Source organism: Chroicocephalus ridibundus, chromosome 11 (assembly GCF_963924245.1).
Source record: "Chroicocephalus ridibundus chromosome 11, bChrRid1.1, whole genome shotgun sequence".
NCBI lineage: Eukaryota > Metazoa > Chordata > Aves > Charadriiformes > Laridae > Chroicocephalus > Chroicocephalus ridibundus.
Genome location: NC_086294.1, coordinates 19,562,742 through 19,590,702, shown reverse-complemented (window position 1 = coordinate 19,590,702; position 27,961 = coordinate 19,562,742). Strand labels below are relative to the sequence as shown.

At 44.0% G+C, this 27,961-nt stretch overlaps 1 protein-coding gene across 1 annotated transcript in view; it reads right to left on the bottom strand.

Annotated features, from left to right (window-relative positions):
• Positions 1-355: 355 nt before the first annotated feature.
• Positions 356-27,961, bottom strand: part of GALNT10 (polypeptide N-acetylgalactosaminyltransferase 10) — a 91,504-nt gene continuing 63,898 nt past the window's right edge. Inside the window, exons 5-12 of the mRNA XM_063349084.1 lie at positions 25,200-25,385; positions 23,370-23,553; positions 22,356-22,473; positions 13,649-13,756; positions 11,559-11,780; positions 10,700-10,816; positions 8,406-8,555; positions 356-7,642 (exon numbers count right to left, since the gene is read on the bottom strand). Coding sequence (XP_063205154.1) covers positions 7,475-7,642; positions 8,406-8,555; positions 10,700-10,816; positions 11,559-11,780; positions 13,649-13,756; positions 22,356-22,473; positions 23,370-23,553; positions 25,200-25,385 — 1,253 coding nt within the window. The 3' untranslated portion in view covers positions 356-7,474. The remainder of the gene's footprint in view (positions 7,643-8,405; positions 8,556-10,699; positions 10,817-11,558; positions 11,781-13,648; positions 13,757-22,355; positions 22,474-23,369; positions 23,554-25,199; positions 25,386-27,961) is intronic.

The window sequence follows — 27,961 nt, the reverse complement described above, 5'->3', positions numbered from 1 at the left end:
CTGCGCAGAGAAAGCAGAGCAACAGCTTGATCCTGCCCTAAGCTGGGCAACAATTTTGTAATGCCGAGTTCCCTCAAACCACAGGAAAAGGTAGTTCAGACACAACGCATGTATAGGCTTGGGTGATTTTAACATTTTATTCTCATGGTCATATCTGTCAGCAGTAAACACACAAACTGCCTTTGAGAAAAGCTTTTTGCGTTGCTTTGAACACGTGGCTGATGGCAGGCTGGGGGAGGGCAGTGTCCCGGGTGTCAGCTCTCAGAAGGCCTCACCACAAGGCTCTGTTCTTTAGAGGACAGCAAGGCCCACGCTCCAAGGAGGACTGCAAAGGGTCACCATCCAGGCATGACAAGGAGGAGGACAGCTCGAGGATCACCATACGGTGTTTGGCCAGGAGGACAACAGTGTCTCAGAGTCCCACCCCAGCCCCTCTTCTGAAGTACTCGCTCACACAGAGTAGTGGCCAACTACACTCAGAAGCTCCTCCCTACAAAGCCAGCCGTAGCTTGACCATGAGGTCGTCACTGCAGTAGATGATGCTCCAACACTGTGTCCTCTGCAATAGTATCAACCTGGGGAATTTCTACTTACTTAGTTGCCAATTAACACAAATTTCTAATCACTGATTTGGGTATTGAGAAAAAAGAAAACACACACTGAAGTAAACACCTTTCCTCCTCCTTCCTTTGGCCAAATTTCATCCAAACATCTGTCTTCCCTCATTCCTAGTCTCACCTCCCCTTTGCCACTGTTCATACGCAGTCTGTGCCAATTTGTTCAGTGAGGTGACAGGTGGTGCAGGAGATCAGGGTCAAGTGTGTAACTGTTTGTCTTCACTTCTCCGTGCTGGGTTTTCTCTGCTCCACTGTGCTTCCCAGAGTGCCCTACCAACACGGCTTGTCCATGGCCACTACCCCTTGGCAGTCATCCACCTTGGCACAAGTCATCCACCATGGCCATGGTCCCTCCAGGATTGTACCCTTGGGCACGGAGCACCTCCTTGCGTGAACATGTCTCCCTCCACATCTCCTCCAGCTTTGTCCATACCTCCTTACATTTCTTCTCATGTGTCTCCTCCCCTTGTGGCTACCTGTCTTCATTAAACCTGTCTGAGCTGAAGTGCGGCAGGGTCCTCTGACAGGCTGGAGTTTTGGGGCATGGTGGGTTGTCCCCATTGATTTCAGAGCTGGCTGGAATCAGCTGTGAGGGGCAGACAGCAGTTCACAGCTCCCGTCCCACAGGCATCACCGCAGCCCCCAGCTGCCTGGACCTGCCACGTACACCCCACGGAGCGCCCAGGCGTGAGCTTGTCGGCTGCTCGTGCATGAGCACAGTAAACCCCACGATTTATATCCAATACCTTCAAAGGGCAGCCGGGAAGGATGTTCCCCAAAGGGGCTGGAGGAGAGCAGCGTGTGACGTGGCAGGAAGCCTGTGCTGAGGAAACACCAGACCAGGGTAACTAAGCTTATTCTCGTAAGAAATAGAGAGAAAGGGAAATCAATCACTGGAGCAAACCAGGCAGGGACAGTCATTTCTGCATACACAGTTTCAGAAAACACATTAAAAATTTATTTTAAATATATTATAAAAGGAAGTCCATTCAACTTTAAAAACACTAGGCATTCTATCAATGATTCCCAATTTATGAAAGCTACTACATTAAAGTGCTACAAGTCCTTTACCACCCCCAGATATTAGGCTGTTGGTCCTAATATGCACGGAAATAAATATACACTGATTCAAGAGGCACCATCCAGTTTTACAGATAAAATGCATGCAGTACAAGGAATAGACAAACTTAGACATTATCACTGAGATCCTGGAGAATGCGTTTTGAAACCAATTCCCTTCTCCACCCTAGAGGCTAAAGCTATTTGTTATTGTTATCGTAAAAGCTAACGTTTTAGTCTATTAGCTTGATCAGTTTTTTATCTTGTTTTGTGGTTGGATTTCACATTTACTTGCTCACTAATTGGGATTAGGACTTTTTTTGCTAGATTTGAACTAGCAGATTTAAGACCACATAGATCCTGTGGCTTTATATAAAACTTCCAAATCCCTCACATCTGCTGGAATCATTGAAGCCTTTTGGGTCATACAGAAGCATCAAGAAAGCTCAAATGCAGCGAATAAATGAGCATACTCAGCTAGCAGAGGCGGAATCAAAAAACAGACACAGAATTTTTATTAGGATTTCCATAATCTGTCATTGCCTAGTTTCAAACACGGATCTCCCAAGTTAAAGCGTGACGCTACAAAGGAGCAATGAGAGCAGGGGTGAGTTTATTTCAGTTACACTTTAAATTTATGTGAATAAATCAATCGGACTGGTTAATGAGGAGTATGAAATGAACTGACAACTGCGTGTTGAATGCCGATGGAAATTTCAGATCTCAGCTTTCCCATTCTCCACTCATTGCATCGCTCCTCTCCACTCGAACCAGCTGGGGACTTGCAGTTTGTTTTAAAGTACAGATTCAACACTCATTACGTCAGCAAATAAAGCACTTAAAGCTAAATCTTACACAGCTTGGGAAATCGCAGCACACGGACTTTCCTTGCTCAGGGTCAAGTAACAGCCCACGGGCAGACTAGGAGCAGGACCCAGCGCTCCCGACTCCCAGTCCAGCTCCCCTTTTTGCTATGTATCCTGTGAAAGACCTTTTAATCCTATCCCTGCGGACTCTGACATTAACCTAAAGCTGCTCACCATTTTGGCACCAGTTTTCTAACTATTTAAGAGGCGTTTCATGCTAAATGATGGTTAAAATGGAAACTGAGATTGCCGCTTGTCAGGTAAGGACCGACTTAGGCACCACCAGGCTCCTTTGTTGCAAGTGGTTAGAAATGCAACAGGTGAGCAGGGACAGGAACCACAGCAGCTGGGAGTGGATGTGCCATACCCTTGTGCCAGCAGAGCCAGCCTGTTTCGGACGTAACTTCACCAGGGCTCTTTCAACTGAAAGCGTGATGGGCTGACTGCTAGAGGCTCTCTGTCCTCTCCAGGCAAAACCATTAAGTGTCTGTCCATATCTCAAAAGACAATTTTAAATAAAAGCTTCTCCCTTTTTGCCCAGCAGTTATGCAATTGCCCAGTATGACTTTTAGGAGATGTCTCTCCTCTCCCCTCCGTGATGCAAGCCGGCACAGCTACTATAACGATCCCGCAGTAGCCACGAGAGCACTGTGTTCTGCAATGCTGGTTGCTGGTGGTGCCTGTTTGACTTTTAGTACATTGACGTCTCCATGCAGCAGGGAGGAGGAATGTTTCCTGACTGGAACTCTCCAGTAAAGGAAAGCAAAGCCCTGTGCACAGACTACTGTAAAACAAACCAGGAAGAAAGTTAAGCTGAGACATTGCTTTCTTGCTACTTCTGTATTAGGGATTTGAACACACCCTTTGAAAGTTTCCCAGTGATGGAAGGCATCGGCTTTCCAAAAGACACTTCTGCACAGATTTTATATCCCTTCAGGACTATTTGTGATTTCTGATTTGGGTACTTAGAAAATAAAATGCAGGATCTTGCAAGCCGAGGAAATGCCTGAGCCTTCACCAGGAGACATCCTCTGGTCTAGCTAACCAAGACATCCTCTGGTCTAGCTAACCAAGACATCCTCTGGTCTAGCTTTAGTTGCTACAGTGTCCCAAGAGAACGCTGCCATCCTTTCCAAGTTGTCCTATTCAGAGTGACAATCCTCCCCTCCCCTCCCCCCCGAGTCATTAATGATATCGATTTAACAGAGGAAACTCAGGAGCTTCCGAATTACTGTCATTCACACAAATTTTGCACTTGAAGTCAGACATTTTAAAAAACACACACGAACACAAACACTGCACTACATCCTTATCTCCCAGCCCCTTCCCCTCTTCTCTCTTGTCCAGCAAGGCACTAGGAAATGGTTCAAGTTTAAGCATTTGCTGTACATTTACATTTAAAAAGGCACATCTTTATTTTAATGATGCTGTATTCCTCTTTCAGTAAGGCCCAAACGTTCTTCTCTTATGGTGTGGAAAAGAAAGTTAATTTCCCAGGCATGAAAAAAACCCCCATCTTGCACACAGAAGAGCCCCAAACCTATTCACTCTGTCTGTAGGCCTTAGAGATTAGCACCAGTACGAATCAACAAGAGCTTCAAGAGCAAATCAAAGTATTATTATGTGACATAGCACACACCCAGGGATCCCCCTATTGTCTGGGATTCTGATACTGAAAAGCAGCAGAATTTATGCAGTCTCGGAGAGAAGGGTTGTTTGAATATTTTGGGGGAAAAAAATATGAAAACATTTATTTTGCATTAGATAATCACTAGTATTTATCTCCAGTCTTGACTTGCATGCAGATGTGAAGATTCGCTTATGTATTCACGCTTTAGCAATTTTGCTTACAAATAACCAAAAGTAATTGGAATAATTAACCAGATTGCCCAGCGAAGGCTCAATTAAAGATGTAGGTGATGAAATACAGCTTCTATTTCTCAATCAGTGGATGGTTGGCTATATTAAGTCTTCTCATTAGTCAGCAAAGCCTCTAGGGTATTGAAAAGTATAATTGATGTAAATAAATGAATAGCTCAAAGCCCAGCAAGCCAGTCAGAAGTACACAGAATCTGTGGGGCACTCATCACACGCAGATCCCAAACCTTTGGAAAACAGATCAGATCAACCATACTGAGAAGGACCCAGTAGGACCACTCACACCAAAGCTCCAGTTTCCATGTACTGGTGGTTGGTTGTCAGACAGGGATTGCCTCAACAGTTACCTAATCTTTTGGTGCGTACTGCTAAGAGCTGTCCTTTCTCTCCAAATTAAGATCATTAAGTGGTAAAAGACCTCTTCATTACTGCAGTTCCCTCTGAAGCAAGCGTCCAGCAAGCCAAGCAGCTAGGGCTCTCTTCACAAGGTGAGCCCAAGAACGAAGCAAGCCATGCATTTTAGAAACAGAAGCTAATCCTCTCGTTAGAAAACTAAGACACACAAAGTTGCAAGCTGCAAGCGGAATGAGCTACAGTCCATTTATACACTTTGCTGACTGTGTCCCAATTTTAAAAAAAACTAGCACTGTTCATGGACAAACAGCTGCTTGTTCCACAGGTATTAAAACATTCATAAAGACATCTAGTCAGGCCGCCTAGCGATCCACAGTCAGCACTATGAGACTAATGAGAGCATTAATAACTTAAGGAAAGCAACAGTCAGACACAAAGCACTGGAAAGTGGCTCCGTCTCCCGTAGAAATGAGAAGGGATCCTAATGACAGACATATTGTAGTTACTGAGAACAGAAGATGTCAACTCTGCTTGACACTGGTCTCACTTTCATAGCAATACTGCTGCCAAACCATCACAAGGAAAGCCTAGAGCTCTTTTTCCTTTTTCCCTTCACTCCCAAAATGTTAGACACCAACATATTTGGCAAGCCCGGACCCAGCTGCAATCCAGCGCCCCTGTTTCCCTTGCTTCGTGACCGCATGGGCAGAACAGGTGAGACACGGCCGCAGCAGGGAGGATGAGAGGTGGAAACGATTTTGAGCCTCACAGTCAATACACCAGACTTGAGAGCCTGAGGGGCAGCTACTTGTGTTCCAGTTGACAAACACAGCACGACATGCCTTGAAACACGGGCAGTGATCCTACAGTTGGCAACATCAGAAAGGGCTGTTACTTCTGGAGGTCTGCAGAGGGAGCCAGCCTGCTTGTTTCTTGACACTAGGCAAAAAAATCTCCTCGCCTTCGCAGAAGAGAAAGACACCCCAGAGCAGAGCTTCCCCGCTCCCCCAAGGAGGGAAAGTCCATTAACCGTGCTTATCGAGAGTCCCAGAGGGGTGTCCCTGCTCCTACCCCGAGTGTTCCAGCCTTCCACTCTCAGAGCTGACTGCACACTGTCTCCTCAGCTGGACAAACTGCGGAGCTGGGCAATTACTGGAAAAGGGCTGGTTTTATTGATTTACGCAGCATCTTTGCAAAAGGCTAACTGCACCGTCCTTCACAGCTTTTACTAGAAAATGCCACTGCTGCCTTCAGTATGAGACTAAATGGGCTGAACTATTGTATCTTTTTGCAACAACTTAATTTTAAACCAGTGTGGGTTTTTTTTTTTTTTAAACACTTGGTTCAGATACACTTGAAACCAATGGTCCTCCATTCATCCTTTAGTGTCAGTACTTTTTTCCAGCTCCTGGGATGAGACAATTCTGATTCAGTGTCTGGCAGATCCTGCATCAAACCAGAAGGGTGATACCTTGCACTGGGAACTGACTACACAAGGAACAGGGTACTAGTGAAATGGGCCCATCAATCCCACATCTCTGCTTAAGCAAAGACGTTTCCAGTCACAGTAAGCCGTGCAGTGCTGTGGATGTTGGGAAAGGGGGAGAGATTAATAGTGCATTTCCACAAGGCTAGAACACTACTGACCACAGAACTCATGACTGCAACTACAGACTGAAGAACAAATGGATAAAGACCAATGGCTCACCTCAGCCCTGACTTAATTATGCTGAATTAATCTGCTCACACCAACTGTGAATTAAGTTAGCTTTCAAACCTCTAGAGGAAAAATGGAAGTTGCCTTCATGTAGTAGATTTAACTCTGAGAAATTGTACTAAAAGTGTCCGTACTAAGAAGACTCTGAATAAGAGGCAAATTTGGAACCTGATATCCAAAGGCCCTTAGCAAAAACCTTCACCTGTAAGAACTGTGCTTACTTAAAAACCCTCTGCTAATCTTTCACCTTGAAGATTCAACAGCGAGTGACAAACTGACTGCAAAGTGAATGGACCAGAAACCCAGATTCCTCATCGCTAATAACTACAGCGATATTCCCAACACTTGGCTGCACTTCCACTACAGCTCATTCCTTTATCAGAGCTATGATTTGGAAAGTAATAATATTCAACCTGTTTGAAATATATTTTGCTTTAGGGCAAAAAAAAATATTCATTTCATTTTACATTTTGATGGCCTTTTTTTTTTTTTTTTTTACATCTATGACGTCAGAGGATTAAATCTTGTGTTCAAGACTTTACTTAGATGGACTTTGGAAGATAAAGCACCTACATGGGAATGCTTCAGCGGGTAGAATAGCAGCTACAAAAAGTCCTGAAGGGTCCTGGATAACAAAATCATTTAACACCAGACCCAGGTGGGAAATAGAAGAAAACAAAAAAAAAGCAGAAACAAAACAAAAGCGGTTTGAATCACATTCAGACTCCTCTAAAAACAGAGTTTCTGTTCAGTCTCAGCACAGAAGTGGCTCTGGCAAAGCCTTTAAAATTCCACCATCCCCAGAAGAGAAGGATGCAGCATCTTTGCAATAAAGACTGGCCTGCTAGTTAACCTTCTCCTGAGATTCTCCCTTTTACCTTCATTAACTGTTTAAAAAAAAGTATTCTTAAAAAAATTTTTTGTAACCCTCCCCAGTAAAAACTATAATTGTAAAATATATATATATATATTTTCTCAGTCTTTTAAAGATCAAGATTTCTGTTAAATTTTTCCAAGACAGTTGAGTTTGTATGTTCAAATATCCACTGCTGTGTTGGAGATGAAGGATTGCAGCTATTCATAAAGATCTTTCGGTCACTCTCACTGCAGTCCATACAGCTGCTGCTTACTGGATGGTAGAGAGTCTTGTCCTGGAGAAGAGAAATTCGACGTGAGGTTGCTAAGCAGAGAAGCAAAGCTGGTTTAAAACTAACAGAAAGAAGTCTTAAAACCCAAGGCAAGCTGTTTTGTCACCTGGATGTATCTGAAGTTGTTCTTCCACGCTTAACTGGCTAGCCAAGTGTCACGGTCCATTCCCACCCCTTGCAACAGCACCCAGCCCAATCCTCACATCGGCACTGGGAAGCTCTAAAGGTAAGTGTGAAGGCAGGCCTCCAGCCTGCAGGCTCTCACCCCGCTGCAGTCACCCCGCAGCACAGTGCACGCAGATTGCAAGGACTAGCGCAGGGCATTTAGTCAAGAATTTACTTACCTGTTGGCCACAAAAGCATTGCTTAGTAGGAGAACGAATAAATCCTTATCTACTTTTGGCATGACCTTCTAGCATTCAGATCAAACCAATAAACACAGCACACCTCTTTGCAAACAGATTTTGTGTTGCATCACCTCACTGCCAGCTGTGGACAGGACTGCAAGGAGAGTGTCCTTCTGCTTAGCAAGCCCTGGAGACGCAGTCCTCACCATTTCTAACCAGGGGAACAGGGGAGCCACCTCTTTCTAATCGAGGGTAATTAATGGCACAATGACAACAGACTGTCTGCGAATTCTCTTATCGCAGCTACATGAAGAGAAGGAATAAAACATGAGTGATGACATTTTTAAGGAAACTTAAGTGCCTACAGGCAATTGATACCTTAAATGAGAATATGCACGCGCGCGCACACACACACTCACTTTTCGGTATCTCCAGAGCTGGTTCCCCTTCATTCCATGACAGTCATAGAGGGTGACAGGGCTGCTGTGGGAAATGGCATCAAAACAAAACTTCTTGGTATGCTGAGGATCCCCAGGACGGATGTCTTCTCTCCAGCTGAAGGTGAATACCTGCCGGGACAAACAGGACCCTCAGGACGGCTCGTACTGCGTACAGTGCTTTCACCAGCAGAACTACGTTCCCTTCTTTGCCCACAGGGTGGGGATGGCTTCAGGGAAAGGATGAAATCTTCTAGAGGAAAAACTACTTCCACCTCTGGGGACAGGGACTGCTGACTAGGGGAGTCTGTAACAGCTACCCCGCGGACTGCCACGCAGCATGCTAAATGAGACTGTGCTGCTGCAAACAGCCATGCTGGTTAGCTTGGGTACTAATAGCAGCCTGGAATGTCTCTGCAATGCAGACATACATCATGGATTAAGTGAGCAGCTGACCAATTACGGCACTTCACAGCTAGCAAAAAAGGCAGAGTGCTACAGGAGCTCCGAGTTAAAGCTGGCAGTAAATACCCGAGTCTGCACAGGCAGCCTGCAGTCACCTTGAGAAGGGTCTGTCCCACACCTTCTGCCGCAAGAGACCAGAAGGCCCACAGCTCCCCACCCACTCCACAGGAGTGTCAGAAGGGCAATCGCTAGGGCAATGCTTCCTGGTGCTCTCTTCTACTGACCCTGCAATGATGTCTCAGCGCTTTCAGGTGAAATGAAAGGAGGGATACTACAGAAAAGAAGAGAAAGGGTTTTAGCTCTAGCAACCAGGCACAGCCTGTCAATGCCTGGCAAGGCTGTGGCCTTGATGAAAATCGCTGGATGGCCAGCACATGTGGCCTGGAAATCCTTGAGCGACAGGGATTGGATCACAGAAGAACAGTCAGTGGAAGTACCACCACATGTATGCTCTGCTCCTTGCACTGCCCCTGTGGCATTTGCTTTTGGCCACGGCTGGAGACAGTAGTGGTCAAGCTGCATCTTCAGCCTGATGATCTTGGCTTGGCTTATGACAGATTTTAAGCATTGTAGGACTGAATCCCACAAAAGATAAAACTTGTTTAAATGCAGGCACTGCTGTCCAGCTTTTGCTTTCTGCTTTGACACGGACAGCATCTCTGGCAAGGGTGCAAGTGTCCTCTGTGACCAGCACTAGCCAACGTGGTGTTGCAGGGCTGTTAGCCAGCACACCACGCTCTCAGTGCCCAAGGGGAAGGGCTGTTCTGCAGGCTCCTTTTGGAGCCAGGTGGAGGAATGGTCCTCTCTTCATAGAGATCTCATGGGGCAGTAAGAAAGAGCAGTAATGAGAAGAGTGCTACTATTTGAAGCAGCATGCCCAAAAACTTCTGTGCAAAGAAGCTACTTTGTTTCTGTCTCTCTTTTAAACCTCTCTTGGGACTGAAATTACCACGATCATTTACGCTCAACGCTACACAGAAGTTCAAAACGCATTCACTTCCTAAACACAAGCCAACACTAATTGTTCAAGATTCTCCTGACACAACAGAAGCTTAGTTTTGGACTGTGCCTGATTAAATGGGTTTCATTTCCAGTTTCCATGCATCAAAATTGATATGCAACAACTCTCCGTCTCCTACCACTGAAGCCATTCCCCTGAAGAGTTATGCATGGCTCTGTAATAGAGGCATTGTTTTCTTGATCTTTTCTCAGCTCAGCTGCTACAGTTTAGACAAACTAATATTTCCTTCCCTTCTGTTACAATAAAGCTGTCGTTTCTGGCACCTTATATGTTGAGAGGGTGAATCTATAACCTGGCCGGTTTCATCTCTCTCCAGCAGTGGTTGGGTGTTTATAATGCATTTGCCTCCTGTCAGAGGGATGATAGTAAGCGGTTATTGAATGCTTCTGCAGGTTCATTAATATGCATGATGCTCCTCTATCACTTCTTTCAGCACAACCTTTGAAGTTAATATTCACTTTGTTACATATTACAGCTGCCTTGTTACTGGTTTCTTTTATTATTTTGGCATATTGTTTTCCTGTGCTTTCTTTTGTTCACTCTGAGAACTTCAAAGCAGAGGTAAAAGCTCTGCACGAAGTCTGCCAGGCTCCAGACCCTGCCACAAGCACAAGCCACATCCTGCTACGAGCACATCAAGTATAATTAGCACATGAGCCTTGGGGTGCACAGCACCCTCTGTTCACCTCACGGAGTTCTGCAACAGCCTTCCTTCTCAAAGGTTTGTTTTTATAACTTCTCCGTCCCCAAGTTTATTTAGGGGCTGATGATTTATCAGAGGGACTCTTACCTGCACGTTGTTCCACGCTGCCTCTCCTCTGTCCTTCACACAGTTTTCCAGCCTCAGTGGGGATCCCAGGGCTCCATGCTTAGTATCCACACACAGTCCAGTTCCTACATTGCGTATCTGAAATAGTAAATTAGTCACTGAATCTCCTCCTCTTACCAAGGGACAGGAAAGAAGGCTTAAATTGCCTCAAATAGCGGCAGTATTTGTATGAAGACAGTTTTAAGACTCCTCACTTAACTGCGTATCTGAGCTGGCAGATAACAGCTAGAAGAGAGCACAGGAACTCAAAATGGGACCCGTCGCCAGCTGTAACCTCACAGCAAGGACACAGCAAAGCCCATTAGCCAGAGGACTGCAAGAGCCCACTATGTTGTTGTGTGTAACAATCCATGACTTCACTCCTGGGGTGATTCTTTTCTCAGAACACAGCCAACTTTCAAAACCAGGGGTGGCTTTCCTGGCCTTCAGATGGGAAAGCTAAGGAGCAGAGCAGCTGAACAGAGTTGTGTAGCCCTTCGGAAATACGAGATTTCTACTAATGCTCAGCTGCAGCCTTTCCCTAGTCCTCCCTGTTGGCATGTTCTGCCTTCTACTAAATACACAACATGCAGAACAAGCCAAGTCTCTATTCTCTTTGTAGATGTGCACTAATAGAAACAGCTGCCTAATTGCCTTCTTTGATCAGGCCAATATAACGGTAGAGGAGTTCTGGTCTTTGAAACATACCAAGCAGGATCTTTAAACCCTCGCTTTCCACCATACTCACAGAAAACCGGTACCGGAGCACATGGGTAAGGCAACTTTAAAAAACCAAACCACAGCCTGTTTGCCCACTGCAGGTTTCAGAGCACAAACTTGCCTCTCCCCAAGCAGCTGCTGGAGGCTCCACTGGTGGGTAGAACTTTGGCAAGTCCCACGCAACCTCGTTCATGAACCACTTGAAGCTTTTGCAGTTGAGGTTGTTGCGAAGTTCCTTCTGAGCTGCGACGTCCCCTGCAGAGAGATGCCGGTACTCTGGTCTGCGCTGGTATATGTACTCTGCATATTCATCCATCCACACCTCAGCCACCCGCTTCAAGTTCTGTGTGGGTAACAGCCACGTGTGAACATGAGAGGGAAAAAACACCTGAGAAAACTCTGCACAAACTACTGACATTAGCATTCGGAACAGCTCTCATGTTTTTGCTCAGAAAGGATTTTCATTCACATCCACTCTTTCTCTCCAGCTTCAGGACAAAGATTATTTTTATTATTCTCTAGTTCCAAGGGACTTTTAGAAAGATATTTTCAGTTGAGGTCAAAACAGAATCTTGGCACTTGGCCATTATATCTAGCTCTTCGTGGCTAAGAAAAACAACATTAATCAAAAGTTGGGTTTTTTTTCCTCTTTTTCTGTAAAGAAGCTAGTCAGAAAATGATGCTGGTAAATACCACTGGACATTCAAAGGTCCCTGACAAAAAGCTGCTTTCTTAAATCCTTCTTATTGCATCTTTTATATCCATCTAGGAATGGGATTTGCAGTACTCTCTTCTGGAAAGCTTCACTTCACAATATTCTTTCTTACCACTATTTTTCCATTTTCTTGGGTAAAAAGCTGTTTAAAAGAAACTCTAAGATACTGCAGGAATATGGAACTTTCAGGTGCTGACCCTTCAGAACAGAAGTAAGGGTTTACCTCCTGGCAGCGATATATTTCATGTATCACTGTAAAGCTTAATCCACCGCACAATTCCAAGATGGCAATGTACACCGCCCGACCGAGACACCCGCCCTACTGCTTGTCACAACACACTCAAGAGACCGTTGGACCTTGGACTGTTCTCTGGCAACATCAGGTACATTCTTGGTGCCACACAGTAACGTACCACGTGCATTCATGACTTCAGTAGCCCAGCAGCGCTGCCCACCCTGCACGAAGGTGGTCAGTCCAGCAGCAGTCATTTACTTCCAAATAAATTAGGATGTTAAGAATAAGCAGCGTGCTGACCCTGCCCCAAATGCAGCCTATATGCAACAGGGCCAGGTGTTCATCTCAAGATGACTGTACAGTCTTAGATGCCAAGAAACAGCCTTTCCTACACCTGTCTGCCATCTCCTTCCAGCACCGTGGGAGTGTGCAAGAGCCAAATACTGAATCAGAAGAAATATAGCTCCTTCCTGAAGAGATGGCACAGAGAGGAGAGCACTCTATCGCTCTGACAGGTCATTGCTGGGCTGAGTAATAAATCCAAATCTATAACTAGGGTGATGCTATTAAACTGGGAAACATTTTGAGACTGTGCAAGCCATAAGACTGCAGAACAGCAGGGTACCTTTTTGTGTTTTTTACTTTTGCAGCCTTCCTGCTCCTATGATTTTTTTTCTCCCACCAGAGGGCAATGCAATCCCTTCTCAATTTGGAAATTAACTGGAGAAAGCTAGTGCATGATAGGCAAAAACTCTTTCCTCTTTGGGCTAGACTAGACTAAGAAATAAGATGGCACAGAACGTTCCATCATGGAAAATTACAGCTTGCCCATTCAGTGGTCTGTGATGCTTGAAGTTGAGAGGTCTTTCAATCACCAAAACACAATCACCACACTGAAGCCTTCTGCTCTTGGGAGAGCACAGCTATAAAATGACTGAAGTATTACACAAATAACGCTCTATCTTGTTTTTATTGGTGATTCCATAGCCAGCGCCTGATTGCAAAGTCCCTTCCCAACCCCTAGCAATGGCTGATGTCTGGAGCATGACAGCTGCCTGCACATGAGTCTGCGGCTCCCCTAGGCTCTCCTCCCCTTGTGCTACGCATCCACCACTGCAAAACTGCTCCATTTGACCACTGTACAAGTACAATTTATGGACTACAAAGCCTACATTTGCCTCCCATTGTGGTGCGAGAGGAGACAACAGCATGGCCACATTGCAGTCAGACATCTGTTGTGGGGAATGCCATTGCCACTTACTCTTGCCAGGCTGACTCCTGTTGGAACCTTGTATGGAACATATTTTCTGTAGATATGACCAACTCTGGAGCAAGGGATGTCCTCCATGCGGCCCCCACACATCCATACCTGTGGAATAGCAGAGATACAGATTCAATCTTGGTTACACAGAGAAAAATGAAGAAGAAAAAAAAGACAGACTTTCAAGTCATGAAAAAGCTAAACCCAGATTTTTTACTTTAAAGTACACTCTCTCCCAAATACCCTGCCCTCCTTCCCTTAGTCTCAAATCCTATAACTACCCGCTTACAGCCATGCAGCAAGCCTTGATTTAGTACAGGTGCTATCAAGCCCGATGGCTAAACAGTTCAATTTTGCATTATTGAGAGAAGAGAACAGGAAAAAAAAAAAATTCCAAGCACCCAGAGAACAGCACACAGCACACTTTAAATTGATGTACGTTTTTACAGCGATAGTAACCACAATAGTTAAACTGGACTGCCATATAAGACCTGGGCGTAGGTTGTGTAACGTTGCTGTAAAAGGGAGGCCATCTCTCTAGTACAGGTCATGTGTTAGGCAAAACACTCCAGGGAATTCATGAGCCTGTTCAAGTGCCAGAAACCAGAAGAAACTGCTACTTTTCCCGGTGGTTATCACTGCTCTCTTATGGTTTCATTGCTGACATGCACTCATTGCTTTTGCGGCCTTACAATTAAGTAGAAATCTCTGCCTGGTGAAAACATAATTAGCTTTAAAAAAAGCCCACATAAAGTCACTGGAACACACTGCTAGTTGAAGATGACCACCTTGATGCTTGGTTAACGGCTAGATTAGGTCCAGAAGTTTCTTTCCCCATCTGGGAAGATTCCAATCTGTGCCAACACTCCGCAACAACTTTCTTTTATTCCTTATTTATAGCATAGAGGTAATCATTTTGTCTAAGTGAAACCAAAGGAGTTGTTTTCTGAACCAGCCAATCTACTACATTAGGCTTAAGAAATATATTCATACGTGCTTCCCAGAGATATCTAATCAATACTCAAAGAAAGAGTATCCTTCAGTATGCAAGACAAATGACTTTCGGAATTCTCGAACCACCACACTGTCTTGCCCTTCATTTTGTCCCCAGATCTTACGTTAATACCCTGAAGGCAGCAATATTTAAGAAGGTCCGCTGGTGCTGCAGGCTGATGCAGTGTTCTTGATCTCTCCATTCACTGTGGCTAATTTGAGCCACCGCAGTTCACTGTACAATGAGCTTAGTCAACAGCTTCACACATAGCGGGCAATTCCATTAATATTCTACAGTGACAATATTAAATACTTAGCTCAGAAGAGAAATATTTGGCCAAGGCTGCTGCATAATTATTAGCTCTGACACTAAAGTCCTCTGGAGTTTCAGCTCTGTCTACTGGCCCTAATAATTACAGTCATTTGCTGACTGCGTATAACTTAATGGAGGTTGGTTGCTCTCAGTTAGAGGAATATTTTTCACAGGCAACTTCTAAAGTTCAAGGTACTTAATTACATGTCATTACAGCAAGAGAGACAAGAAGAAAGTTGACAAACACTTTCTACAGAATTTCCTTCCTTTTGTCCCTGCTGTGTCTTGTGAGGCTGGTACAAAAGAGACGAAGATGAAAAGAGAAACTAGCGCTCAGCTTCTGTGAAGTTTCTAGTGGAATTAGAAATGCTTCTTATTCTGTAGCTGCTGTGCTTTTTGCTGCAGAGGGCCACAGTGTGATTCCTCTGATAGGAAATTAACAGGTAGACTGAGAAAACAAGAATGTGGGGACGTTTTGTGTTTTTATGACAGAAATCATTTGTGTACGACTGCAAGAACTGCAACAGATTTTGGAACTATAAAAATCTGCAGGAACAGCTGAAGAAGCCTCGGTTGCATAGGTACACACACTCAACAACCCATGTTCTTACACCGTGCACTGCATCCTGCATCAGGAAAGCCTCAGCGGTCACAAGCAGCTGCATTTTAGTGCCACACAAGCCTGAATGAAAACACCAGCTTGCTATCCTTGCTGCCTGCCCACAGGATGCCTCACTTATCCCTGATCTCTAAGGGAAGGCTTTCAGTCAGGCCACCGTGAATACACATCTCCTGAAAACATGAACTCCCTAAGTAATGTGAGAAACAGCCCCCTGCAGTCAACGTGCAGCTGGAGAGCACTGTCCTTGCACTGCAGATCTTGTGAAGCAATAATGCAGACAGCACTTATCTAATGAGTGGCACATGGGAGAGGCAGGGGGTACGGGAAGCTAGACAGAGCTGATGATGCGTTGGGCCAAGAGCTCCGAGCTACAAGACTCCAGGCACAGAAGATGACATTACATGAACGCATGTAATGATATGATAAGAAAGGCTACATAACTGAGTTACCGAACAAGTAAAATCTAAAATCAGTTTTACATGCTTTTTTCCTAATCGTGCTTTACAATATTTACTCCCAAATGATGCTGAAACTACCAGTGCTGCATGGAGGCAATGGAAAGCTTCCTAATTCCTGCTAGCAGAGCTCAGTGACCCTTTCAAGGTACTTTGCCAACTCAGTGCCTTTTTAACGTTGTCTCATGCTGCAAGTGACAGTATGGCACTTGCAGTACAAATCTAATTTTAAAAGCGTGCCTTCTATTCATTCATTGCTGCTTTGATTTATTTTATTAGTGAGCTGCTTTGTGTGGTGACAGAACTCATTACAACCTCCATAAAGACAATTACCAGTCCTTATCTATAAAACTGGTAGAAGGGGGAGAGGGAAAGAGCGTGACACGCATTGGTAAAACACAGCTAACAAAAGCATTAGAAAGCGAGAGTTAAAGGTCAGGGGAATCACATCCAAGGGTCTGTCAAAGAATAACTGCATGTGAAGCAAACCCAAAATAGCTGCGTGCTGGCTGAGAGAATGCTGCCACTCAGTTAGCTGTATTTGGTTGTTTTTGAACAAGGGTACAGTTCACAGCCACGACACACCTCTGCTCAAACTACAGCGCTGTCGAGCAGCTGAAACAGCGCTGTTCTGTGGGGCAGCACCTTGTGCCTTCACAGTAACACTGACTGTCACTTACTGTGTTCTCCTCAGGCCAGGGAAGCCAGTTTCTTCTGCTTGTTGTTTTACAGGAGGGTGAGATGGTGCCTCATCTCCCTGGCTGACACGACAGTAAACATCAGAGCCTGAACTTGACGCACTTAATTTCAATCAGCCATTTACTAGAATGCCGTAAGAACAAGAATTAAAGCTGGTCAGGCAGGCAGTGCTTTATACAATGATCTAATCAGATCTCATTAGGAGAGAACAGGAAATTTCTCTTCCTCCTCAGGCACAATTTTACCAATCTACATTTTAAGCTAGGACTCTAGCGGCTGACAGATCTGCTAGAATTAAGAGAAAACCTGGCTACACTGAGGTCAACGGGCACACTACAACAGATTTTTCTAAGGCCACAATTTCACTCTAATAATAAAGCCACATACAAGGGAAGTAAAATAACAACACTGGTGATACTACTTCTACCTTCTCAGTGGCCTGGAGAGCTGTAACTCCATATTCATAAAGCGACTCAAGAGCCTTTGACTCACCCAGAGTGCTATGAAAGCACAAGATAATATGCCACCTATTCTCTACATGGGAATGTTATGCTGATCCAATTCCCTTTCTGCTATTGCAGAAAACAATGTCGCATAAGACAGCTGAACCTCTCTCAACCACACGAGACAACAGTGCAGTTGGTGTGTGAACACAAATTACCCGGGTATACAAGGTTTATGATTTCCAAAGACCGCACCATGACGAGCCAATGCTTCCCAAGAGAGGGGGAAAAACACAAAGGAAAGAGTCAAGCCTTGAAACGAAAGCTGCTTCTGCAAGCCATGACAGAAATAAAGACCATGGGATAGACCAATGGAGACAAGCTGGATGGTTGTCCGAGCACACTCTGAAAGGTCGGAAGAAAAGGGCACAGTGGATAAGTGAAGAGAGTTCTCTGCATAACTAGGCAGGTGAGAGGATGAAAGCAAGGGCGACCAATGATTCAGGAAAATCGTAATCCTCTGTATTGTAAGCATCAGCTGCTGTTGCAGCTGGGACTTACTGCTTTATAAAAGATTAAGGTAGCTCAAAAGGCACTGGGATCTATGTGTTTGCACAGTGCCTTCTCTCACACAACATACACCAGCGTGGCCCCTCCTTACTGTCTGGAGCATTTTAAAGTACCGATAGCACTTTCAGATATTCACATTTCAGAGAGCGGAGGGGGCCGCTTTCCTGCTGCTGCTTGGAGGGAGGCTAGACTTGAACCTGAACCAAGCACATAGGGTGAACAGAGGCCAAAAATTCAAGTCAATGGTCTGAAACTGATCTCTGCATCACCAGATAGGAAGGGAGAAAGAAGCCACCCTCTACTGCAGCTGAGAGACATAGAATTAAGCAGCATGTGCTGGCTTAAAAAAAAAGCCTCACAAAAAAAGCAGCAGAATGCCTGGCCTGTTTCAGTGTGGGCAAACGTGAGCTGCTGCAAAGTGGTGTGAGTATGTGCCTGGAATAAGCAGTGGAGGCTCACAATCAGCACTAACTTAAGCAATACAACTAGAAATGCTGCCAGAAGTGATCCCTTGGCAGCTGCACCCTAACTATGCACCTGCCGGGAGGCCAGTGGCAAAATGTGACTCACAAATGTGCTGCTGCCGTGGGGCAAAGGAGATGCATGCATTAGATATGCCCACAGAAGCTACAGCGCACTTGGATTTGTTGGGAAACATGCAGCATGCTTTGTGCTATAGGAATCAGGAGAAGCAATCCCCGTTGATGCTTTGGGAAAAGGATGTGGAAGAATGCAATGATCTACAATCACCAGGGTAAGTGCAGGGGACGTTTCCTATTGCCGAAGCAAGGAGAGAAGACCATGAGTACTGCTCATCTTTTTCGCCCGCCCCCCCCCCCCCCCGCAATTGTTCTTTTCAGGGCAACTGTAAATATGGCTTGTTTGCACCAAGCCCGCTAAATTTTATGAAGGCTTTAACACCTCTAAATTACAAAGCAAACATTTTCAAAACTGAAACGATCTATCGTGTAGCAAGTGACATTCTGGATTCCCATTCTTCGCTCTTGAAGTACAATGTACAATTAAAGGATTGAGAGCCACACTGCTCAAGATCCAAGGTACAAAGTACATCTATATTTATGCCTATACAAGTCACCTTTTCCTCTTCTGTTTCCCCACACCCAAAAAATCAGAGACAATATATTTATGGAAGAGGGGCATGAAGCAGTTTAGTGCAGATTACATAAACCAAACAGAATAGAAGCCACAAAAATACTGAAAAAGAGGCAACGTGATCGCAAATAAAACTGAGCATAGATAAGCGCTGTACAAAGTAGCATTTGCAGAAAGGAACAGTTTAAATGCTTCATATATACCACTCCGAATTAAATACATTAATCTCAAGGAAAATGAAGTGGTTACGTAGGCAGCAGAATGGGGGTGTTTGTTGAGTGTGCAGGAGCATTCAGAAAATGGGAGCTATTAAGCTGTGTTTAGAAGAGGAAAGACACATTGCCGCTTTGGGTGAAGTATTCAATTTTGTTCACATCATTGCAGAAAGATACAAAAGACCAGGAAAAACTGTAAGAGAGGAGAGGTATAGAAGTGACTCCCAAGAAGCAAAAAACCACCCTCAATGCAGTCCACTGAACAGAGAAGCTACGGCTGTAGAGTTAGGGGCAGCAGAAAGGAAAAGTTAACAAGCGCTGCACAGAAATAGCTGTGGAGGCTTGTTTGCCCTTCCTCCAAAATACAGGAATGAACTCAAAGGTCGGCATCTGGTGATCCACCGAGATGGAGGAGAACGGTTCTCACCCCAGGCAGCTCCGCAGAGCAGTTTGCCCAGAGCATTCTGCAAGCGGGGTTCACGAAAAAATGAGGCTCATTGGAACAAGTGTAATGCCTGCAACTAAAACCGAAGACTGCAACCTTCCTGTTGCATCTGATGAGGACCTGAACTAAGAAGACCCCTGACCTGTAGACGTACTGGGTTATTGCCACCGAGCTATTCTGGATATAGACAGGTTAAGAGAAGGAAGAAGCGTGTGGTTTCTGCTTGAATATGAAAAGGATACATGGACTCCTTAATTTCTAATTTAGAAATTTCTGTTTTAAGGGATTGAGAGGACCCAGAAAACTACAAACCAGCAGTTAGGGTTAGAAAGTTTGTTTCTAATTTAAAATTCACCTAATTTTTTGTCCCCCCAGCATGTTATGTTTTCTAGTGATGTTTGGTGTATGCATTTCATACGAGGAGCAAGGCTTCTATTAACAGTTTGATCCATCCTCCAGCTAAATGTTTTCTGAGGTGCTAAACACTGATAGTTCCTCTGTTGGCTTGCCTTCAGCCTGAAAGTTTCTTCTCTGAAGGAAGCACAGCCAGCTGATGACAGAAATACATATGATCTCAAAACAGAAAGGCAAGAGGCTCCTAAATAAACTTGTTTATTTCTAGTCTCTCAGCAACAGAGCCCTGGATTTTGAAATAAAGGCAAAAAACTGTAAAGCACAGTCCACACACGGCCAAAAAAGAATATGCTTGGGGAAAAAAAAGAAAAAAAAAAATTGACTTCTTGTGGGGCTTGGGAAGGCCAGATCTTATGCAATGGATCAAAGACCAGCAGTGCAAAAGAGTACCTGCACCCGCAACTCCCAGGCACAGGAATGGATTCTTTGTTAAAACCCGGCTGTAAATTTGGCACACTTAGAATCTGAATTCCCATTAGATAATAAATAATGTGGAAGCAGGTACCCCACACCTAAACCCAGAGGTTTAAATTATTCGACAGTGCCCCTTTAACTACAAAATCTCAGTCTGCTTCTAAAGGTGAAAACGTGGCTCTAAGCTCGCCAGGAAATGTCATAGCTTCATAAATTCTATGAACAAACCTTCTATTCTTGCAATTCCAGCAGAATTATTAAATCTATCAGCCACAGATGAATGTATCAATTTATCTTAATTTCTGAAAATACACTGAGCCTCTTTCAGTTAAAACTTCATTTTTCTGTTGCACAATGAAAGAAAAAAGGGGGTCTTTGCAGAGATTAATTAAAGCAAATTTATCCCTCCATAAATTACCATCTCTGGACTGAAATAAAACACAGTGTGTTTCAGAGAGGATAAGCAAACAGATGAATGAAGTAGTCTTATTTCCTGCAGATCAAGCAGTGTGACTGACTGCTGTGGCATTGGAGACAAAGGGCTTGCCCAGCCACTGTCATCACTCTTGGAAACCAGCATTTTCAAAAAGGGCCAAGGAAAAGAGGCTGAATACTGCCACTGCCCCTCCTGCAGAGAATGACATTGTTACACAATTTCATTACATGCAACACAAAGAATAAATGGCTCTAACTGTAATGACAGCTCCAAAGTGCGTGCCCCCCACCCCGCCCAGCTATCATTACAAAGGACAAGGGACCTCCGATGTGACTTTATTACTTTGTTTTTTTCTGTGAGCAAACAATGAAAGAAAATACATTGTCTTGAAAACAATGCCTTTTCTTGCCTTGTTTGCTGTACAGTAGTACACGGTAAGTATGTACGTATGGCAACACGGCCTGCTGCATATCGTTTGATACGCCTCTTAACTGCATAGTGGCATCAAGAATTCGGAATCTGTTTTGTGAGGGATCAGCCATGACTTGTTTGTTGGGGAGACAGATGAGGAATTTTAGCCGCCAAAGCTAAACCATGCGCTACGTTAGCATCACTACTATCTTCTAGCCTCGTGCTGAGGCCAACTAGCCTAGTGCAGTGTCATCCAGACACCTATGAGATTATTACATTCAACCTCTGAAAGAGAAACCACATGGTGACTCAAACAGAGTTTAACACAGAAATCTTTACTCGATTCGATCCAGGCTATGGAAAGGATTCCCACCACTGAAGAGAAGAACAACCACCTGCCTTCAGCGGTCTGGGACATTCCAGTGGGTTTCCTAGGATGGATTTCAGTGCCACATTCCAAGACAAGACAGGTACCAGCGGTCTTCATGGGTCACGGTTACTCCTTAATATCAGTAATCAGCATTTTTGGTCAGCTGGCTAACTCATTTTAAAGCCTTCAACTGAACAGCTTGGTCAATCGGTAAGTAACAGAACTGTCCCCAAGCCAGGCAGATAATGATCTGAAGTCATTGCCAGCAACATCGTTATTATTCCGATTGCTGAGGGTTTTTTACAGGGTAATTAAAAGTCTCCGTTCCTTGCAGCCAGACATCACATGGATTGACTATAGACAGTAAGTTACTCTTCCCTCTGGGAAACTCAAGCTGAGGACTGAGGTACTCAACTGGGCAAACACCGAGATGCCTGAATCCTCCTTCCCTCAAGGAGGAGAGTATTTTACCTTCTCGCCAGGGTGAGTACTAAGCAGGCTAACAGTCAGAGCGAGCTCCACGCAAGCTGACTTACCCTTGCTGGGAAGAGCGCATGCATCTGAAGCTGTCACCACAGAACGGGGGACACCTCAGCTAATCATGCTCCAAAACTGACCCTCACAAATGACCGGTCACATCATCGCTGTTTCTTCTGTGTGCTATCTTACTACTCCCAGCTCTTTCACCTTTAGTCACACGCAAAAGCAAGGACAAGATAGAGCATTCACATTCTGCGCCTCAGAACAATTCTTACTTTTCAAAACAAAAGTAATTTCCAGAGAACATAGCTCACCTTAAAGGATATTTCATACTGCTCTCCTCCCCATATCTCCAGACCTGCATCATACCCTCCCAGCTCCCAGAACCACTTTCTATCGACTGCAAACAGTCCTCCAGCCATTACAGGAGACCTTAAGGAAAAACCAGACTCCATATTACAAACACATTGAAAGATACAGTTCTCTAGCTAAACATTTAAAAAACAAAGCAAGAGTTGACAAATATTCTTTTCCCCATCCAGTGGTCCCAGTGCTTTTGCAGCTCAGAGCACCGAACAGTTGGTTTTGCGTTATCTACTAATTTCCCACTTGCAAATGAGGAGGACCAGACGAGGCTCCCTTCAGAACCAGTCAATGCCTCTCCTCCAAAAAGGTAAAAAGAGTTCACATTAAGTGACAGGACATAACCTTTCCCAGAGGGACCCATACGCTGCACATGTGGTGCTCTTTGTCTCAGTAGTACGATCAAGTCATTGAGCACGACCTCAAAAGGTGTTCTGTTGGTTTGCTGCTTTTTTTTAACACTGCAGAAGTCTAAAGGACAGCAGAACTGTCTCACCGTTGGCAAGCAGAGCAGCAGCAGAACATAACTTGATCACAGATTTATTTCTGCAACGCACTGCAATCATCAAAATTGCTGTAATTATTCTGCTAGGTTTTCTTCTCCCCACACCTGGGAATGACATAAGCTGCCATTGGTTTGTTGTTTTTGGCAGAGCATTAGGGTTACTAAATTATGTTTGAAAGATCTCAGTAATAAACGACCACATTAAATGTTACATGTTACAGTTTCAAATGAAATGTTAACTTCTGCGGGAATTAAGGTGTCAAAAAATAGCAATGAAAAGGAGAACGTTCACAGCTACTACACAATGCATTTCTTTTAAACCATCAAAGCAAACAGCTGCCAAAAAGCAAGTAGCTTAACACCAGCTCCTGACTTTTACCACACTGAGGCGTAAACCAGCCCTGTAACAGGGTGTTATTTCATTAGCCAGCTCTTAGCACGCTGCGTTTCAGTAACTTACTCAAAGGGATCACTGGGATCAAGTTTCTGTAACTCAGGAGGAATAGGGATCCTCTTGTAATACATCTCCCAGTCAAATGCACCTCGCATTGCGTCTCCAGCCTGAGTCTCATATCCAAAGTGGTCATGATCAATAACATCAATCATAGGGCAAACGATAGTCTTGCGGTTTCGGGCAATGCGATCTGAAGATTGGAGAAACATGTTAGAAAACCTGCACCGGTTGGTTTCTTTGACCATGAAATTACAGAAAAGAGCATCAAAATATGAAGTTGTTCAAAAATGACATTGATTTCTTCCTGTTCATTCTCTTTTGGGCAGATGCTCCAATTTATATCAATTTATCTGGTATCTCTGCAATAATTGAGATATCCAAGCTAGAACTATTGAGATAAAGCCACCAGGCACTCATGCTGCATTGACCATCACCCAGAAGCAGAATAGAAAGACACAGCCATGCTACCACAGATACCTAAACTGCCAGGCTAAAAACAGAGAATCTTGTACTTAGTGAATAGTCCTCATTTTAACAAGTGACCGAGACGTGAACCCTTTCTGCACTGATTCAAGGCCAGGGCAATAACCCATTGTACCACCTAGCATTAATTGCTATGCCAGAGTCTGTCAGGAAGCGATTCAGACTAATGGCATAACTACTCTCAGCAGGCTCAAGAAATGCAAGTGTACCTCCTCCCCTCAACCTTTTTTTCCAACCAAATAACACAAGACAGGATTAATTCCTGCATAAACATCTGGAACTTCTTAAATACTTTATTACTGAGACGGTCTCTTGTTGGAAGTTAACTTCCAGAGCAGAGGCGACAAATGATGCTTCAGCTTCCAATGCACGTCAAACAGAAATCCTTTCTATGCTTTAAAATTAAAGCATACTCTACGTGTTCTCATTTAAATGGCATTTGAGCTAATTCTGTCCTCCCTCCCAGGGGCTCATGAAGCTGCAAATGTTCTACACTATCGCCAGATAGAAACTGTAGTGAAAGCAACAGTACCACCATCCAACAATCCTGCTGACAAATCTGACTAGTTTTTCTTACACCTCCACTTGACTATTGTTGCCACAGTTTGACAAAGTCACATGTCAGAGAGAGCTTTGGCGGGTCACTCGCAATAGGATTGTAAAGGACTTTGGTACTGGCCAGAGGCATCCAGGTACCAGAAACAGAAGGCACTGTCCTTTCAATTAGTCATCCTTGAAAAGAACTGATATTGTAAAACTGATGCCTCCTTAAAGATGAAGCACTGCCTCGGAAAGGACCACACATGTTCTACAAATACATACCAGCAGCTGTCATTCACAAGAAGTACTTTCCACAGGCTTGCAGACTATGAAGTTAAATATAGTTATATATGACAAAAACCTCCTAAAAGCTACTTAAAACTTGGATGCAAAGATCTTTTTTGTATCATAAAGGCATTCCTCTTTTCAAGCTGCTGAATGGCCATGCGATAGTTTACTCACCTAGCAAGTTGTAAATTATTTAAGATTTCATTTAGTGAGGAAACAGAAGAATATGATCTCTGCTCTTTAATTAAGCAAAACATATGATAGGGTTATTTAATAGTGCAGGACCCGAACAGAAAACAATTCTTGTAGTAGGGGCTACAAGCTGCCAACAGTTCACCTGAGTCTTGTGGTTGGCTGGGTTTTTTTGTTTGTTTGTTCTCCCTTTTAAGACATTTCATCTTCCTTTTATCCACTTACAGCATTAGGGGAAAGCAGAAGGTGGAAATAAAACAAATTCAACACCAGCATCTCCTGTCAGTTCTTTAGCAGTTCAGTCTTCAGCCACGTACGCCACCAGACGCTTACCTAGCAGAGGTGGCAGCCAGTTCACATTGGCCTCGCAATGGGAATCCAAGAAGGTGATGACATCCCCTATGGCCACAGAGGCCCCCAGCATTCGAGTTCTTATCAGCCCTTCTCTCTTTTTGGTTCGGAGGATTCTTACATTTGGAAACTGGGCCATATAATCTTCCAGGCGTTTCTTCAGGTGTTCTGTACAAAAATGAGAAATTTAAACACCGTAACAACAAATTTCTTAAAAATGCAGTTCCTGTCTTTGGAAGTAGGTCCAGAACAGTTAACAAATGCGATAACAGGAAAAAGGAAGTAAGAATAATTCCATTTAAATGCAATGCTGAAGTTTAACTTCTTAACCAAGACTTCTGAAGATGTTCCAAAACCCTAGGAGCAATATCAAAAAAAACCCAAACAAAAACAAACAAAAAAGAAGAACTAGGAGAAGATGGGGGAGTGCAAGATGAGAAAGAATACAGCAGAGGAAGGTGAAAAGGAATAAAAAGGTCAGCTGGCAGACCTCTGGGAGAACTCTATCAGAGCCAACTGCAGGGGTTTTCAGACACTTTTGCAGAAAACCAGTGCACCTTAGAAGAAAACCAGGACAACTTACCTGCATAAGTAAGCCATACCCAATGCATTTAAGTTGTGATCGGTTTCTTCAAAACACAAAACGTGACCAGCCATGACATCACACACCAATAAAAAACAAAAAGCCTAGTGAAACATCCTCCAGACAGCAAGACAAGGCATAGCTACTATACATATTTGAACGGCTACATAAAATGCTTATCAGAAGAGATATTTGCATTTAAATATGGAAATATTTAAGCTACTGAATATGGACTGGAGCCACATCTGAATTAGCACAGACACTTGTGGTCACTACAATTAACAAGTATTCAAACAGGAAAGCTGCAGAAAAAGATTACTGAGATTTCAAAACAATGGATAGCTTGTTTAGTTCCTGAAATAAAAAGCTTGATCTACATAAAGAGTGAGGGGCACACAGCTGTCTTTACATCAAAGAGTGAAGCGCCAAAGAAAAACCTAAAAATAGGCTAAGACGCTGGCCTAATCGCTAATGGGTTGATCTTTAGGCATCTGAAACTTTGACTTGCTTGACAGCAAACCCCATTCACAGTGTGCCAGGGACTGTTCATTAATGCACCATACTATCCACCGCCACCAGCAACCCGTCAAGGAAACAAGCCTCGCTAGGCAAAAGCTAGTTTGTTAAATCTAAGCAACTAACTAATCTTAAAATCTCACACACCAGAACTTGAATAGAGACAATCATTCAAATACAAATGACCTCACAGGTTTATTTGCCTTGACTATAGGGAACGCATCCGCTCCATTCCGTATAGCAGAGTCTTCTTGGCTTCCAAAGCAGGCATGAAAGGCAGGGGCTGAAAAGGCAGACAGTGGGAAAGTGCCCCTGAACAGGGACCAGGGAAGCTGGGTATTGGAATAACTCTCTAAAAAGAGCAAAGGGGCAAATAAACTTAACTAAGTTATGAGCTCTCCCCCATGGTGCTGACCCAGCAATTGTGCTTCAGGGTTTTAGCTACTGGAGGAAAAAAATGGGCAAAATCCCTATGATTAACACACGTTCTGCACCTTCCCTTTCAAGCAGCCATCACCTGCCTTCCTTCAAAGATCACCCAAATCAACTTCTTCGCTTTTGAGGTATTCCTAGGAAGCTCTTTGCCCTTTTCAAAGCTTTATTTAACGTTCCCCAGGACTTTTTTGCTCACAAATGCATTTTTGTGTTTTGCCCGACAAATCTAATTGTCCCACAATATCTACATAGGTTTCCCTGCTCAATAGAGCCCTTAGTACTTCTTGCTGTCTAGCATGCTTTTCCCTCATCCTTTTCAAGTCTCTTCTGAATAGATCCTCTCAAGCAACCAGAAATTTTGTCCACTCAATTATAGATTTTTCAAATAAGAGCCTTCCATAGAGACTAGATATATTATTAGTGCAGCTGCCTTCCTCCTGAGGCAGTGGGTAGACTTAAAAAGACAAAAAGAAAAAAAAAGAACAGAAAAAGAAAAGCCACCAACACTGTTTAACACCGCAGCTCATCTCTTGCCGTTGTTAGTTTATCACAAAAGATTAGTTCACCAGAAAAGAGAACAAACAATCCTCACTTCAAGCATAAATCGGTTAAGCACAAACCAGGAGGTAGACCTTGGTTAAGCTACCCAAGACAAGATAAACATGAGCCTGGCTGCTGGTGCTCATTTTAATAAAGGAGGTAACCATCACACGGAAGCTCTGGGGCCGATTCCCCTAACAGTAGCCACAGACACCGTACTGCTTGCAAGATCAGACCCCACAATAGTTACGATATCTAGAGCAGACCTACAAAGCACTGGAAGGCTTAAAAAATCCAAAGCTCCAAAATAATGGAACTTTCTGCAACTCTGTACTTTGATAGAAATAAGAAAATGAGACTGTGAAAGATCCCAGAGGTTTGTCCTCCATTTGTGTGCTGGTCCTTTTGCGTTTTGGCATCATACCCCTTTCTGAACTGTCCTGGTTTGCTGGGCAATTCAATCTAAGGAATCTTCTTACATCTCTGATGGCTGGAAGAAGCAAAGGAAACTCAAGGTACTCCATCAGCACCCATGTATCCTCACTGATGCAGGAGACACAGGTACCAAGCAGGACGATGCTCAGATAAGCTGTTCCCAAATGCTGCAGAAACATCCATGTTTGATCATTGCATTTTATAAGGTTAAGACTTACGTGCCATGAACTGCAAG